The sequence below is a fragment of the Corythoichthys intestinalis genome, chromosome 8, assembly GCF_030265065.1.
Source record: "Corythoichthys intestinalis isolate RoL2023-P3 chromosome 8, ASM3026506v1, whole genome shotgun sequence".
In the NCBI taxonomy this organism is placed as follows: Eukaryota; Metazoa; Chordata; class Actinopteri; order Syngnathiformes; family Syngnathidae; genus Corythoichthys; species Corythoichthys intestinalis.
Genome location: NC_080402.1, coordinates 42,216,523 through 42,234,050, shown reverse-complemented (window position 1 = coordinate 42,234,050; position 17,528 = coordinate 42,216,523). Strand labels below are relative to the sequence as shown.

The 17,528-nt window shown below is 37.9% G+C and overlaps 1 protein-coding gene across 1 annotated transcript; it reads right to left on the bottom strand.

The window, feature by feature from the left end:
• Nucleotides 1-3,235: 3,235 nt before the first annotated feature.
• cep20 (centrosomal protein 20) lies at nt 3,236-17,072 on the bottom strand. Its single transcript, XM_057842536.1, has 4 exons — nt 16,994-17,072; nt 16,536-16,733; nt 12,683-12,767; nt 3,236-8,652 (listed from the first exon to the last, which is right to left on the bottom strand). The coding sequence occupies exons 1-4, from the start codon at nt 17,019-17,021 to the stop codon at nt 8,550-8,552; spliced, it is 414 nt and encodes a 137-aa protein (XP_057698519.1). The 5' UTR covers nt 17,022-17,072; the 3' UTR covers nt 3,236-8,549.
• Between the last annotated feature and the right edge of the window lie 456 nt (nt 17,073-17,528).

Below are 17,528 nucleotides of genomic sequence, written 5' to 3'. Positions count from 1 at the left end.
ATTTGGAGCTGGAGGTAGGGATTATTGCTGTTTTTGTTAACTTTTATTTTGCAAATCATTGAAAAAAAATACAATTATGAATGAAAATCAGTTTTTGTATGTGCTATAGAAAAAAATGTGCTAAAACAGTTTTCTATGCATTTCAGTAGTTTAAGAGGTCCCCCCCAAATAAATCAACAGATACAATTTCTGGCTCTGTGGCGACCTTCACGTCGGGGAGTTCCGGCAAGAAATTCTAGCCACTTTCACCACTGGTTGACACTGTTGCACCCTCGGACTGCAGGACAGCTTGAACTTGCTTGGATGTTAGTCGTAGTTCTTTATCCACCATCCGCACAATCATTCGTTGAAATCTCTCGTCAATTTTTCTTTTCCGTCCACATCTAGGGAGGTTAGCCACAATACCTTTGGCTTTTCACTTATTGATGAAACTGCACACGGAAGACACAGGAACATTCAGGTCTTTGGAGAAGGACTTGTAGCCTTGAGATTGCCCATGCCTCCACACAATTTTGCTTCTTAAGTCCTCAGACAGTTCTTTGGTCTTCTTTCTTTTCTCCATGCTCAATGTGGTACACACAAGGACACAGGACAGAGGTTGATTCAAATTTAACCCGTTTTAACTATGAAACTAAAAAGCGTGATTTAGTTATTGCCACCACCTGTTATGTGCCACAGGTAGGTAACAGGTGCTTTTAATTACACAAATTACAGAAGCATCACATGATTTTTCAAAGGGTACCAATACTTTTGTCCAGCCCATTTTTGGAGTTTTGTGTAAAATGATAATGATATACTATTTTCCATTCTCTTTTGCATTTGCAAAAGCATTTGGAATTGCAGTCATTTTCTGGGAGAAATTGAGCATTGTTTGACTGAATTGCAGGGTGGCCAATACTTTTGGCCAGCAGTGTATTCAAAATTTGCACTAAAGGAGCAAGTGAATATTTGTAGTTATTAAATTAGTTTTTTGACAGCTGAGCAAGTAGGTACTTTTGGTCATTTAAAAAACTTAAATTCATAATTTAAAGGGAACCTCGGACCTAAAGACTTGCAGGCTCTAATACGCCACAAGTGTTGTCTTTTACTAAAATATGTTCTTAGAAACACATAAGATATTTTAATTGATTTAAAAATCTATAATATTTAGTACATTTTTTTGACCTACGGAGGGCGCTATGTTTTAAACACGCAATGGGCGCTTGGGGTGATGACGTAGATTGTCACTGTCACTCGACGAATACTACCGGGTTACTGCAATCCCTTCTACGCGGAGAGACGTCCAACACATGCGCTCATCGGTTATATGCGGTGAGTACTTACTATTTGTGCTTTTATTGAGTCTTTTATTACCTTTTCATTGCCTCACTATACTTTTTGCATGTGTTTCCCTCTCATTCTTTTAAGCATTTGGTTTTCTTGTGGTGGCTTTAAAGCAGATTGTTGATCTGTTGACCATATTAGTCACAGAGCATATTTAACACTCTTATTTGATATTACTACATTTAAGTATTTTCTTAAGGTATCTTTAGTATGTTCTGTTCTGTCTGTATGCATCTAAACAAAACAAGCTGAAAGCTCACGGTAGTAATTTGGGGATCAAATTCCCCTCTTGTAGATGTTTCGCCAGTGTAGCACATTTTGGCTGAACACCGTTTTTTTCCCCCTACTCTCGTCTCATCCAGTCTTTCCTGTTCATTTTGCTTTTGCTGCTCGTTTTGTGAATATCTACAGTGCTGTCATGGTGTCATTCAAACTGAAAGGGTTGAACAGATGATATTTTTATGTCGCTGGAATCATACTCAGGAAGGCCAGCAGCGTAACCATGTGACGTCACCGCCCTGCGACGTCAACAACAATGGCGACCTACTGTACTAGTTAAACTAATTTTACAAATTGTATAAAAATGAAAACATCAAGAGGGGTTTCAATATGAAATTATTTTAACTCATAATAAAGTTGATCTTTTAAGAATTGTCTTTCTATCCGTGGATCCTTTTAATGCAATGCTGATGAAAATTAAATCAATGAAATTTAAATGAATAAAAAAAGAACCACACACTGATGACCCAGGTGACACTCTAAAGCAAGGGTAGGCAAACCAAGGGCTTCAGTGGGCCCTGGGCTTTGTTTCAACGGATCCAGCACAGACAGTTTAACCGAAAAGGTTTCTGTGGAAACAAAAAGCACTAGACTGCAATCAACTGATTGCACTTGTAAAACACCAGATTGGTGAAAAGGTATGCTCTTGATTGGTTGGAACAAAAACCCGCACCCACTGCTGCCCTTTGCGGAATAGTTTGCCCACCCCTGCTTTAAAGTTGTTTTTTTCATAGATTTTAACTCATTGCATGCTATTCAAGGTGATAGACATCCAATTCATTTAAATGGGGAAGACTGAATGCTTATGTTTTAGTGCCATTGACAGCGCTAGATGTCCAATCCATTTTGACTGGGAGGGGCAGTATGAATAAACATTCAGCCCGAGTCAAAATGGATTAGTTGTCTAGGGACGTCAATGGCAGCTAATGACCCTGTAAGGGTTAAAATAAATAAATAAAACTTATAGTTTGTGCATGAAAGGGTTAATTACGCTGGAGAGAGGAACCATGCAGCAATGGATTGATGAGAGACAAGTAGAGCGGTATTATAATGGCGGGTAGGCAAAAGTAGTACAGTTATTCCACTTTCTCACGCGTTCCCAAAACAAGCATGTTTGTCCTAGCTCAAAACTAGTCTAAATTGTACAATTTTGTGAATGTTTGTTTTCTCCATGTGCTCTGCGATTGGTTGTTGACCAACACAGAGTGTATGTATCCTTCTTCCCAAGAAATTTAAGAAATACTTAATTATAACACTTCAGTTCTATATTTACATTAAAAAAATGTATATTTTGGCTAAAAGTGTATCAGCATTGATTAATCAAATTTCTGCCTCCATGTCCTAGAAATATTTAAAAAGTACTTGTATGTTTTTCTCCATTACACATCAGGGAAAGGGTACCCAGTGTTTTTTACAGTTTATTACACAAGATTCTTTCCGCTGGGATGCCCATGATTAGGTGCTGTCTGTCACTTTAACACACCGGTTGCTATTGATGGCGATAGAAATCTAATCCATTTCGACTGGAAGGGCAAACAGTGATCATTCAATCCCAGTTAAAACGTATCATCACTGTCAGGGGCGCCGTAAAGGGGTGAAAAGTGAGACTGATTCTAAGGGCCCATGCCCTGATGGGGGCCCACAAAGAAAATTATAACATTAGGTAATCGTTTGCAAATTTAAATATTAATAATTATAATTTTAATAGGTATAAAATGAAGGGCTTTGTTTTCTTGTTTTGTTTTTGGCAAAAAGTAAACACCCAGAGAGCATATGTATTGCTAGCCACCCCCCCAAAACCCTGTATTTTCATTAAATGGTTTGGTCCGCCCTTTCTTCAATCAGAACGGGAGCAGCGATGCACACTTACACCAGTCAATGACTCGAAGCGCGCAGAGCACAGTAGTGCAGAAATGTTTTCAAAACAAAAATCGTGTTTTCAAAAGAGGAAAGAAAAGAAAGCAAAACAGGAGATGGGTAGAGAAGGCCAACAGGATGTGACAAAGTACTTCACAAAGGAAGGTTGGTGTCTTGTGTCAGTGTAGCGCTGAAAATTAACCTGTTACCTTAGCTCCGAAGCGAGGTCCCAGCTCACTCCGTAAGAAATACGGGATTCCCGGCCTCATGACGGCATTTTTTGGTATCATACAGATGTTGAAAGTTGGTGTGGAATTTTTTTTTTTTTTTTAGAATCGGCTTGAATCCAGTTTGTCAAGAATTTATTGAATTTAGTTTGTCATCAAATGAATTTAGTTTGTTAACAAGGGACGTCGCTTCGGAGCTGTAGCCTATAGTGGAGATCGCGAGTTTCCAGATGAGGCTAAGCCTACTCCATAATGAAATACCGTAATTGTTTGCTAGCTAGTGTTTGTTCCACTTTTAGCTTACATTTAATCAGTACAGCAGGCAAACCCTTAGCAATCTCTTCATACTAAAAAAGTTGTATACTGTATACTGTAGTATAGTTAAGTTAAAACAAAACATCTAAGTCATTCATTATGGTATTTGCGCTGAGAATATTTCTTATAAACATATTTAGATTGTAAAAGATGGCCTTCAGTACATTTTTTATAGATGATATCAGTCTATTCATTATTGCTCTATACGCTGTATGTTTACATGAATATATTTTCTTCTTAAATTCATGCAGAAAATGCATAAATAAGGGTGTAAAGATTCACCAGAATGCAGGAAATTACGTAGTTGATACTCTAAATGTGTGTCCGTCCCCTGGCACAGGTGGTGGGGCCCAAAGTGATATCTTTTCATGGGGCCCAAAATCCCTGGCAGCGCCCCTGATTGCAGGCACGGAGTTAATTTCAGCGTGGCTAGATTGATGATATTGAATTTTCACATTGATGAGAATGAATGGATGTCACATGGTCTAAACATAGTCCATAGATTATGCAACCAACATTCACTCCTCATAAGGCGAGTCAGCTGTCCCTTTTACAGGAATCCCCCTTGACAAAAGTCCAGAAAGACCTCAGTAAACAAACCCATAATTTAAATGGCGAGTCTCCCAGTCTCACTGTGTATGTGTGTGTATGCAGATCTTTAAATTCCACTACCACAAAGAGTGGGACTCCAGCTCCTACAGCCTACAATACCTCCCCGCCCTCTTTCCATCGTCTTTCCAGTGGAACTTCCTTTATAAGGACACTGTACTGTTTGCTCCAATAAATCAAGGTGTGAGTTGATAGCCAGAGCCTGTTCTGGGCCAAGGAGTGGAAGTACGTTTGTGTGTGTAGGTGTTTGGACCTACATGGAGGACCTCAGCACACCCTCTGGCCAACATCAAGGAGGCAGCCGCGATGCACTCCGATTTGGAAGGTGGGTCGAGCTTACAAGGAATAGGGAGGGATAACGAATGAGACATGAGGGCAGGGCGGCAGAGGTGGAGGCAAGTAAAGTAGGAGATACACTGAACAGAAGTTGCTGTGTGTGCCATATAAGGAGAGAGGTTCTGTTTGGAATCCCGGCAGCTTTCTCTGTTACTTTCGAAGTGTCGTGTAGACAAACACCAAGAGCCCCAGTGACTAAATATGGTCCACAGACAATAGTGAATCAATACTATAAATGACTGGACATCAGTATGGATAACTGATTTTACTTGGAGTTTCGGTAGGTGTGATTGATGACAGGTGAATTATAGCCAATAGTAGAGGTATAGTTATCTGCTCCCGGCAGAAGATTTGATTTTTATCTAATAGTTCCCAACCAGTGAGCTGTTACAGACGAACAGGTGACCATACCACATGCGTCAAGTCGGACAGGATAGGGTTGCTCACTTGTGAATCCAAAGAGATAAAAATAATTAAATGCATTAGTTGCAGTAGTTGGTGCCGAAACCACAGATGTTATTAATCGACACTTAAACAATATTTGTTGTTGTGGCTATTGTATTAAAAAGTAGATCCAACTAATGTTACAGATTTAGTACAGGTTGACCGTAAATTAGATGGCAATTGTGAAAAGGATAATGAATGAATCACAGTGCATCTGAACACAAGTCAGTTATGTGTGGATGCCTTCGACACTATTTATTTTGCTAAAAATATTCAATTTGGTGTGGCACAATTTCACAAACATTGCTCTTTAGTTTGAGCCCATTTTGACCTCCAGTTCCATTTCAAGTCTACTTCCACCATACAACAAGTAAACATCTATGGCTGCTATATCAATTACATGAAAACTTTAAGGCTAAATATAAAATCAGAGCAGAAAATGAATAGATTGGGAAAAAATATGACATGTTCTTCCCTCATCATTAGCACCATAAAAGGCCATCTACTTTAAAATATATTTGAGAATGTTTGACCCACATGGAATTCGTTCGAGCCCAAGGGCAAACAAGAACACAGTTTTATAGTCAAAGAACACTTCATTTAATATTTATACAACTGTCTCTAACACACAACTCTTTTATAGTGTGGAGGCACAGTAACATCAATTATACGGCTAACTGCCAACTGACCAACCACTGTTTATCTCCTTTCGCATATATAGCCCTTTACAAGCAAGCGCTCATATCAACCGCCAATAAATTAGGGGACTCTACTTCTGCAAATAAGGGTTGCTCTTAAAGCGGCGTAGTGGTGATCAGAAACTTTGTTACACGTCAACATTGATTTGGCCTTTGGTGAGAAAATAGATTTGGAGATCACGGGACCCACAATCCAGTTCATCCTAGAGGTGTATGAAGGCAAGGAAGTCAGAGCTCTCAAATTCTTTCAAAACAAGGTCCATGATTTCTGTAGATGTTTACGTAAAAAAATTAGGAAGCGGCAGCAATGGCTGATTCAGTATAATTTCAAAACTGTTGAGAGTTGAATTATCTTATTGAGAACTTATCTCCGTTTACTCTTGATGATCATGCTGAAGTAAATGGTTTGCTCTGTAAATAACCAGTTCAAGGAACTGTGCGATAAGAATGTCAGGTTCCCTTAAATGGGCAGGGAGGAAGAAATGCAAAAGCCGTGGGCTTGTTGTGCTGAGTGTTTTTAGTGCAGCATCACCCTGTGTAATTCACTTTCCCTCAAAACAACTGATCGACATAGGTTTTTTAAATTAAAATTTTGCTGACAAAATTTGCAATAAATTTGAGCAAACTAGTCAGAATTTCACATTCCAATTACTGGACAGCCAAACTGGGAAATTTTTCTAAAGAGAGCTTTCAAGTCTTTCTTCATATATGGAAAATGGTTTAATCTGTACTGTATATGCGCACTTTGATTGACTGGTAACCAGTCTACGGAGTAGGCTGCCCTTTCCATGATGCTTCTGGGTTTGATTCCAGGTCCTTGTGACCTTGGGTTAGTGGATGACGAGGCATTAAAATTCACAAGCTTTAAAAAGCAGGGGTTTATTTCATGATTATGGTGTTTAAACAGGACAAATAATGCAAGACCAGACCATAAAAGAGTGTTATTGTAGGGATCAAAACCAAACACAAACTTACAACCAATTGGATCATTGTTGCCAGGTGTTTACAAACTAATTTGATCTTTGTTTGTAAATTATGTAATAGATCAAATAAAAAGTTTTCAGCTTATTAAATTTATGTCCTTTAATAATAAAGACCTTTGGAGTTTGGACTGCTTTGGACACGCTGCTTTTGTCTCATTTTAGATAATACTGCCACCGTGCGGTGGTATTCAAAAAGGACAATGCTTTGAAAGGATTCACCAAATATTTGTAACGTAATAGCGAATATAAAAAAAATATTAAGGGAACAGTCGAGAAAATGTACTTTTATGCAAAATAATAAAACATAATGTGACAATTTGTTTATAAAAACGTCACATCAGCTAAATTTTCAGCTCAATGTTTTTTTTTCTCTGTGTTCCTTGAAAGCAAAGAACTGAATTCGTGAAGATGAATGTAACTGCCTGAAAAAAAAAAAAAATTATGAGCTCTACGCTGATGTAACATTTAAGCGCTTTGAGCTCTTTGAAAGGTGGAAAAACATGACGATTGAAGAAAGTTAGTCTAATTGCTTTATATTGACTTTTTTTGTGAAAGCCGTTAAAGGTGGGATCCCAAAACAGAGACGATGAATCATTCATATAATCATCATATATATATATATATAAAAAAAAAAAAAAAAATCCACCACGGGAGCACTCCAGAAAATGTGACAATAAAAAAAGTGTTAAAAAAGGGAGCATGGCAAGAGACACAAGAAAAATGTGAACAAAAACAGCACGAACAGAATCGACGAGAGCAAACAAGGTGATGGCAAAACGATCAAAAAAAGTCAAAACCAAGAAATTGCAATATGTACCAAAAAATCTAAACGATCACAATAAGAAAGGTATGTAGGCAGGAGAACTCTAATGAGATGTATGACGCACACAGGGGTAAGCAAGCTAATAGTCCGACAACAGCTGATATTGAAAGGTATCCTTAAATACTGCGCTCCTTATTAGAGCTGAATGATATTGGGAAAAAAATAACATTGCGACTTTTTGGGGGATATATTGCTAAATTAAAATTACAAGAATTTTCACTAGATGACTTGAATAGCTGTTTGGGAAGACTTGGTGACTCACCATGACCACATTATATTCATGTAATTAATCCAGGCTAAGTGGGTTCATCTGTGAATGAAGAAGATTGTTGTATATATAAGAGGGATTCAGGAAGATACGTCTCTGCACACTTGCTGCTTTTATGAAGCAAAACAAAACTTACCATGTTAAAAATTAAATAAATAAAAAACAATCGCATGCTTTGCGAAGGGACTATTGCGCAAGGGCACATTGTGATGGCATTGTACAAACGATACATTGTGCAGTCCTACTCCTAATGTCCACACGTCCAACGCAGGGCCCCGCCCATCCAGCTGGCGGAATAAGTGAGAAAAAAAACCTGAGAGCAAGCCACAAATAGTTTTGGTCCATCACGAATTGTTTCGTGCGCTGTCAGCTCTGTATCCCTTGTTCCTAGGAGAGGTGGCCTCCAGGATGTGTGGTGCCTCTTAAGAACAGCTTTCTTCCTTCATCACTGCTAACCAAGAAGTGTGACACTAAACCATACAGAAGAGGCCTGGAAAGTCGAGAAATACAAGAGTGTATATTGTTTTATTTTGTCAGCACATGCCGATGCAGTACAGTGGTACAGCTACATACGAGGTTAATTCGTTTGTACCTTATTGGAGCTTGTTTGCAAGTCGAAATGGTCGTATGTCGAGGAGGATTTTCCCATAAGAATACATTATAATTCCATTAACTCGTTACACAGCCCGAAAACCTACACTAAATCCTTAATAAATACTGGTGGTATGATTGCAAATGGCAATTACACAGAGAAAAATAAATTATGAATAAAAATAGTAAAAATAATAATAGTAATAATAATGCCTGTAATAATGTCATGAATCGGGTTCTAATGTGGCGAATGTGTTTTGTGTGGTGCACCTGAACGCACAGTGTGGCTGACGTTACAGAGAGAGAGGACTTTTTACTTTCACTTTTCATGTTCAGCTGCGGCGGACAGAAAGTTCTAAAAAGTTCTAAAAATAAATGATTAAAACCTGACAAAACTGGCCATTTTTTGGCGGTGTTACAATCACAATAATTGTCACCTTAACTTATAAATACTGGCGAACAGAGGTCGGAGTAGGACCGTCGAGATTGGAGACATTCTACGGCCGTATTGTTGACCCAGCTCACGGACGAGCACACCGTGTTCATATTTTTCTATTATTTCCATTTTCATTTCAATTGTAAGTCTTACCTTTTTTTCTTTTTTCACCACCTGCACTAACATTCTTGGAACCCATGTTTATTTCTCTCACAAGAAAATCCGCCGTGCATGGAAAACAAAGAAACTGCGGTGCTGTCATAAATCGTCGTATTTCGAGCATGTCGTTGGATGTAGAAACAAATACCGAGTCAAATTTTACATCAGATGTCGAAAAGCTCGTGTGTCAAATAGGCATGTGCCGGTATGAGATTTTGACAATACGATAACCGTGGGCAAAAATACCGCGGTTTCACGGTATCACGGTATTGCAATTATAGCTCCAAAATGTGTTATTTTGAGATGTATGGGTTAATTTTTTTCCCCCCATTGAACAGGATTTTTTTTTAATTTTTCAGAACATTGTTGCAAATTGGAACATGAATATATTGTTAAAATATATTATCAATAAAAAAACAACAAATATTTTAAATAAAATTAAAATAAATATAACTTATAGACTATACCCACAGCCACAGCTCAAGTTGCTCAAGATTAGAGCAAGAACAAAATAATTTCCATAAAAAAGTAAAAACACTTCTGAATAAAAATTTTAAAAAATTCTACTGCATGACTATTTTTTGAGGGTGGAAAAGCTCAAGTGAAGTTTTGCCATTTTCAGCCACTGTGTCAGCTCTAGTCTACATGATGTCATGCCTATGTGTTAAAAAAAACAAAGAATTCATAAGTTAAAAGGTTAAAAATGCATAAGTTTGTTTAAAGTGTAAATATTGTTGTGGAAAGGTTTCATCTAAACAAAAAACAAAACAAAAAAACATTGGGAGTGAGACCTCTCCTTGATCCAGCGAACATGGATTTGTGCTTAGGGCAAGAGCGTCTTTCACAATTAGCGATCTTTGATGGTATCCCCTTTTCCTCTTCATTCAAGCGAATCAAGCTTGTTTTCTCACTTTGCGGCTGTAACACTCGACAAAGTTGCTCTCCCAGCTAAGCCTAGGCTAACATTCGTCTTTGTAAGCTTTTAGTTAGTTTGTATATTGAATTTGAAAGGAAAATGTGTGTTTTGTTTTTGGCGAACTTTTCATGGTGCTAATCTGTCTAAGCTACTCACACATGGAAAAATACAATTGTACAATGTTTTAAATGTATTCATTTTGTATATTCCACTTACCATGATTTGAGAGCTCAATAAATTGAAGAAAAGTACGCCTTATGATTGGAGTATTTTGTTTTTGGGTTCACTGGCTGTCTAGCCGATAGCGTCACTTTCACACACAGCAACAAACGGGAGGGGGTGAGCGCTGCCGCGCCAAGCCACTTCTGGCTGCATTTTTGACACATGAAAAATAGCAAATACCGTACTACGGTCTGACGGAAAATTGTAGTGGTTTTGAAACCGCGACGTTTTCACACCACGGTAAACCGTGAAACCGGTAACCGGCACATGCCTAGTGTCAAAGCGATCGTATGTCGAGGTACCACTGTATTTGTTTCACCGTGGTTAATGGCACACTCTGACAATCTTCAGCCTGCATCTACTCATGGTCTTTTTCATTTGCTCCTTAGTTGCTATGCATATTTCGAACAAAGCTGTGGGATACAGAACCTGTCTCATCCCTAAGCGGTATGATGGCTGGCCATTCCCGTAGTGTTTAAGCAGGTGTAGAATTGTTTAAACATGTACATGACACCTAAACGCATTTGGAAATTGTACCCGAGGATGAACCACACAATTATTTTCCTAAAAATTTCAGTTGCGTCATCTTTCAAATACACTCCATGGTGTTGTTGTAATTACGCAAATGTATCAATAACATACCTGTCAAGTTGTAGGGTTTCGGCGTAATGTGTGCATTGATTTTTAAATGTGTACGCCGTACGTTCAAAATCTGTACGTTTTTCGTGCATTACGTTTTTTTTTTCTCCGTTTGGATTTTGTCACCGTTTCGGCAAGGAAACAATGTGCGTTACTATGTTGATTGAATGACGCGAGAAAAATCAGAGACACTGAGAGAGAAGAGTGTTGTGACGCTGTAGCAAACACGATGCTAGGCTAGGTGGCTCCAATATTTCCTGACAGTAGCCGACAGCCTACAATCTACGACTAGATATCAAATACTTATAGAACTACATGCGAAATGACAGACGGCGGCGTTAATAAACAGTCGCCATTTTGAAACAGTAGACTTCTCTGTTGTAGTGAACCTTCCTAGCAGACTTAAGTAACTTTTTATCTAAAATACTCATAAATCGGCAAATCTTGACTTGAATCTACCTTTAAATGATGAAACAGTTTTAAAACTAACATGTCAAAAGTAGAAAGGGGAACTAATGCAAAAACGGTAGCAACATTAAACGATTTCCAAACATAGCAAAGGTTACTATGTTTTTTTTTTTTTTTTTTTTTTTTTTTTTAATGAAGAAAAAAAAAACATGAAAGGTAACACCAGTTACTTTGCCAAGCAACTAATTACTCTTACTTTCAGGTTGAGTTACTAATTCAATTACTTTTTGGGAGAAGTAATTTGTAACTAATTAATTATTTTTTAAAAGTAAGATTAACAACACTGGTCATAAAGATGAAGTCTGCTGAATAAAAAGTGACGAAAGTGGAGATTTCATTCTGCCAAGTTTTTGCCGAACACAATTTGCCTGCAACTATTGCTGATCACTTCTCAGAATTAGCAAAGTAAATGTTCCCTGACTCAAAGATTGCATCGGTAAGTTAATTTTATCAACTGACCTTTTTACTTTATAATTGGACACACTAACGAACTACCTTCAAGTCAAACTGAATTGCGAGCTGAAGTGCCATGAAGTGTAGCCATCAAGACATGATAGAAATTGCCAAAAGTGCAACATACAATTATAACAAAAGTCACTGTTAAATTTTAGTAATCGTGATGTAGCTGAAGATATTGTTCTTTGATTGCACCAGGTTATATGTTACAATATTACCAATAAATTCATATTATTTTAAAAATTGAGTTTTATTTTTGTTGCATATTGCACGCGATATAAAACGTTCTAAGATTAGTCACCAATTTGTAAGGGCATACATCAATATTTGTAAGATTACCAACGGCCTCGGGTTGACAGGTATGCAATAAATCAAACATTATTATTACATATAAGAAACAGAAATAATTTTGGTAATTCTAAATGACGTAAAATAAGAAACATTGGTCCAACTCCATTTTCAGACAGTAAGGTACGTGTATTTTTATGCACTATAGTTTATGTAAACTTCTGGTTTCAATCCAATGTTGAAGTTTGAAAATATAACAATGGTGAAGATCTTTCCAAGAAATCTCTAAACAGCTCCAAATGATGCATGCTGTGACATCTTTTGTGCCCTGGCAAATTCACTTACACTGACTTGGAGCTCTTATCTTCAGAAACTCTCAGCTCGCTTGCCAGAAACTGTCTGTCCAGGGGAACTTGGGGCTGGCCAGACTCTGGGATAACAAACAGAGAAGAGTTCAGAAATACTCTCCAATGCTTCTCAACAATAGAGTTTGGTCATGTTTCAAAAAAGTGCAGCTGCAATCTCAAGTAAAAGCAATGTCAAGTTTTCTTCCACTCGGTTTCTTACTTGGCTTTGCGTGTTCCCCACATTGCAATGAATCCAATATGTTTCATAACAATCTTTTCAAGCAAAACACATCGATTGTGACACGTAAGATCAAGTTAAGTTGAGGCAAAGATGCCAGATTTGTGTTCTTGGAAGCAGTGGCGTTGCTAGGGTCTGTTGGGGCTCCAAGCAAGAAGCCTTTCTTGCTTGGAGCCCAACCCCACTTGTTCATGCCGAAAAAAAATTTTTTTGTTGTTTTTTTTTTTTTTGTACACATAAATGCACACTAAATATGTAAACATGTATGACGCCTAGGCATGTGCCAATTACCGGTTTCCAGGTATACCTTGGTATGAAAACGTCAAGATTTCAAAACCGCAGCAATTTTCCGTCATACCGTCCCAAATGTATTTTCAATTTTTTATGTCCCAAAAAAGCAGGGAGAAACCCCTCGCTTGCAGCTGTAAGGCTCAACCCTCCCCCACTGGTTGTTGCTCAGTGTCAGTGAGTCAGCTGTGCTACACGATGGCTGGAGGAGGTGAAACTCGAACTTTTCCCCCCATCAAAGTAAAAGAAATTGCTTGTATGGAAATACTTCAGCCACAGAAAAGTTACAGATGGCCGCGGCTTAGAGGAGGGCCAACCGACATGTAAAACATGTTTGCGGAGGGTGGCTCCTGATGAGGCTATACCTCCGATAGGATTTTGCAGATGTCTCAAAGTAACATTTTAGAGCTTTAATTACAATACTGTGATATTTTTGCTTAAGGTTATCATAACGTCAGAATCTCATACCAGCACATGCCTAATTACACCCCATCAACAGAAAAATAAAGTTGGCAGACAATATTATAATAGAATTTTTTTTAGTATAAGCAAATAACATAAATTAAACTTAGACAATTAAAAATGACACATTTAAGTTTCACTTTCCGCGAAATACAGACGGTCCAATAACAGCGTCAAGTGCAGGTTGCTACAGCAGATGGGGTGGAGGCCGTGGAGCCCCTCCTGGGTTGTCATTTTGAATAGCCAGTTCTTGTTGTTCCTGTTGAGTACATTTTGGCAGCCCTTGGGGGTCCTTTTATTGGCTGGGGCCCTAAGCAACTGCCTGGCTTGTCTGTCTGCCAGCTCCACCTCTGCTTGGAAGAAGGTAATGGGTTTCCTCATTGACTACCTGGCACCCTCAAAATGCACCACTGTTGTTGTTTGTAGACTATGTACTGTTTGCCCAAGGATGCATTCACGGATCGCTTTTATTTAACATCCATATTCTTCCTCTAGCTCATTTTAACTGTCTTGCTGATTTTAATGTGACTTGTATGTATAAATTTGTGTTTTTACTTCCGTTTCATAATTGTGTCTGGCTGATTTCCTGTGACATAAAGTACTTTGTACTGACTTGTGTCAAATTGTTCTATATAAATATTTTCCTCACTTCGATAATAAAGTAGATAACGTTAGATAAAAACAGCGTTAACATAGTTGCAGTATTACACTGTATAATTAGTATGCATTTAATTTGTCACGGTTTTCATTGATATTACACTATATGTGAATATTACTGGCGATGCAGGAAAGGAAGAAGTTTCCTGCAGCAATGTACTCATGCACTCACACAAATTTCTTATTTATGCGCTGTACATTTGAAAACTGATATCTGATCTTTCTACTCTTTTCTTTGTAAAAAAGGCTTGTTTTTGCAACCCACACAGACAAAACAAGCTAAAACGAGACGTAAATGAAGAGAAGTAAAATAAACAGAGAATGAAATCAAGAGGAAAGCAAAAACAACACATGCAGGGACATTAACCAGGGAACATCATGAATAATGACACATTAGATTTGGAGAAGGAATCTATTCCTTATCCATTAACCTTGTCTCTATATAGGAAGATTTTTTGATGATGCCAGCAGCAAAATTGTACAAAATGTGCCTTGTGTCGCGCAGGCTAAAACCCAACTACGGTTCAATAATTTGATGTCTTTAATATTTTTTATTTAATACGGTTTAGTTTTTTAAATTAATTTAGCATTTTTCTTTTTCAGTCCACAACGCAAACAGTAACGCTATAGGAAGACCACCCCCCAAAAAATTAATGAATGAATGCATGGAATCTGGGTCTAAAGTCATTTGATGTTTACCTATACTTTTTCCTTCTCATTAAAGCACTATGGATGTGTAAATCAAGAGTAGCTTTTTTGTTCTTGTTACTTTGTACAATTTACAGTTTAAATGAATGTGTACATATTGGACATGATGGACACCAAGATAGCATACCGACATTGAGTAAATGTTTATTTTCCATCAAAATCATCAGTATGCTTGACATAAAAAATTTTGACGTCAAGTGACGTTGAAACAACGTTCTGTGGTATGTCACGCGATGGTTGGGTTAACATTGTTTTATAGTTGATGAACTAATGTCGACAAATAGTTGATTTATAATGCTGTACCAAACACATGCTATTTTTAGACTGTGACGTTACATCGTAACGCGGAAGTGAAGTAGAAGTGGGACATTATAGACCCGCCCTCACATAGAAACTATGTTAATTCTGCTACTTTTCTCCGGTAATCTTTCAAAAACGACCATGCCGATCACACATTGCTTTTTTGCAAGTTGTAGAAACGACTCTAGACGTTACGACATATGAAGGATGTTTTCTTCAAACATTTCCCGAAATCAAAAACCCGGAGGAAAAAACGTGAATAACGGATCAACTTGCGCAGACTTTTAACGGCAGCTCGGTGAATCCATTCACATTTCATATGCAGTAAACATTTTGTTGGGTTGGCAAGGTCTTTCAGAGGACAAAGAGGTAAGCCATTTTGATATTTTTAACTTGTTTTTTAGCGTGACGTTGTGCCGTGCTGCTTGTCTGACATTCAATGACCTGAAAAGAATTAAAATGGTATCTGACTACCAGTTACCTTTTCTGTTGTTAAAAAAAAAAACTTTAGTAAGGGAGAAGTGTAAATAAACTATAGAATTAAGATTTGTTATCAATGAAAAAACTAAAAGTGTTCGTTGGCTGTCACTGAGTAGCATTTGCAATCGCTACACAAAACTAACTAAATTACCCCCAAGAACGGTCAGAGACGTAGGACAACCAGAGGATATAATATATAAGAAAGACAGGGCTGGTGGTAAAGGATAGCTTATTGAAACAGGAGAATATCATTGTCAGTTGCGTCGATAAAAAAGCTAAGGCTATGCTTAGGTCGGCTCGTTTTTTCCGTCTTTTTCAGTCTTCGACACTAAAGCCATCTCTTTAACTGAACATTTTTATGTTCTTCCACATAATTGCCAGAGAATTTGGCACCAGGGACATCATTTTTGGAGAGAATTGGTAGGTTTAGCTCTGTAAACATCTCCTTCGTACACCATTTCCATTCATTTCCTATTAGGGACAAACGGTGGCTTGTCCTTACTTAGCAACAATAGCTAATGTCATGAATATTAATGAGCGGAAGTGACGTGTTGCTTGCGGTACGCCATTGAGGGTGCAAAAGTGACGTTAATTCAACACCTTATCAATGTCGGTCTGCTATCTGGGCAGTTTATTTTCCCCAGTACGTGAGTGGAATCAGTACACCAGAGTATGTGTGAGTACTTTTGCCATCTCTTTAAGTATAAAATGAGCTCACCTGCAGTCAGAACCGAGGCTGTGTGTCGGTACTTGTTGAATTCTAAATACTCCCGGATGAGCTCATTGATGATTAGGTTTTCATGGGACAGCGGCGGACGCTGTTCGCGTTGGGCATCGAGGGCATCGAACACTTCTGCCCGGATGCGAGCTTTCAGTTGGCCCAGCACTCCGCGAGACTCCAGCGTTTCTCTTATGGCTAGAATGTATGGATTACCAAGCAACATCAAAATCATTTTTGAAATGACCCAACACGGTGATAGTTTACTGCAGAAAGGAATTGAGTTGAAAATTCATATAAGCCTATTTCAGTTTAGTAAACAGTGGCACGTTAAATGTTTGAATTTCTGGAAACTTATATGCACACCACCGTACTCGTTATCATTTACTCTGCGTAAGATAATAGTAAGCTGCGTTATTAGCAGCCGTTAATACATATTCACAATCATGACCACATACCGCATTTGAGCTCAGCGATGGTCGCCATTGTAGCAAAACAAGCGAGCAATTTTTCTTCGCGCAGATAAATAGGAATGACTCTAGGTCTTCTGCCACCTAGCGACTATTCTAGTCCAATGTTTAAATATACAGTACAATAGTACGGTACTTAACCCTTTATTGCTAAATGTATCACATTTGATACACCTAAAATTTCATGATTTTGAGACTAATTCAGAATTTTGACATTTCTTTTTGAAAAAAAAAAAAAAAAAAAAAAAATGATGGATGCAAGTCAACACATGCATCTGCAGGTTCCAAGAGAGAGAGAGAGAGAAAAAAAACAGGATCTAGCAAGGGTTATAGATATTAGAGCGCTTATTACACATATTCTTTTTGTCTTTTAAAAAATTTGAAAAAAATGTTTCATTAGGACCTTATTTTTCTAATTTTGAGATTCTCTGATAATTGCTTCATGTTGCAGGTATTTAAGGGTTAAAAAAAAACAAGACCTCAGGTATAAGTTTAACTACAAGGGTGTACGTTTGGTCTCAAC

Excerpts from the sequence above, each read along its gene's own strand:
- cep20 (XM_057842536.1), bottom strand. The coding sequence starts at position 17,021 with ATGGCGACCATCGCTGAGCTCAAATGCG. Across the intron at positions 16,734-16,993 it reads CATCGCTGAGCTCAAATGCG|CCATAAGAGAAACGCTGGAG; the intron begins GTATGTGGTCAT and ends CATACATTCTAG. Across the intron at positions 8,653-12,682 it reads GATAAGAGCTCCAAGTCAGT|GCCTCTTCTGTATGGTTTAG; the intron begins GTAAGTGAATTT and ends TCGACTTTCCAG.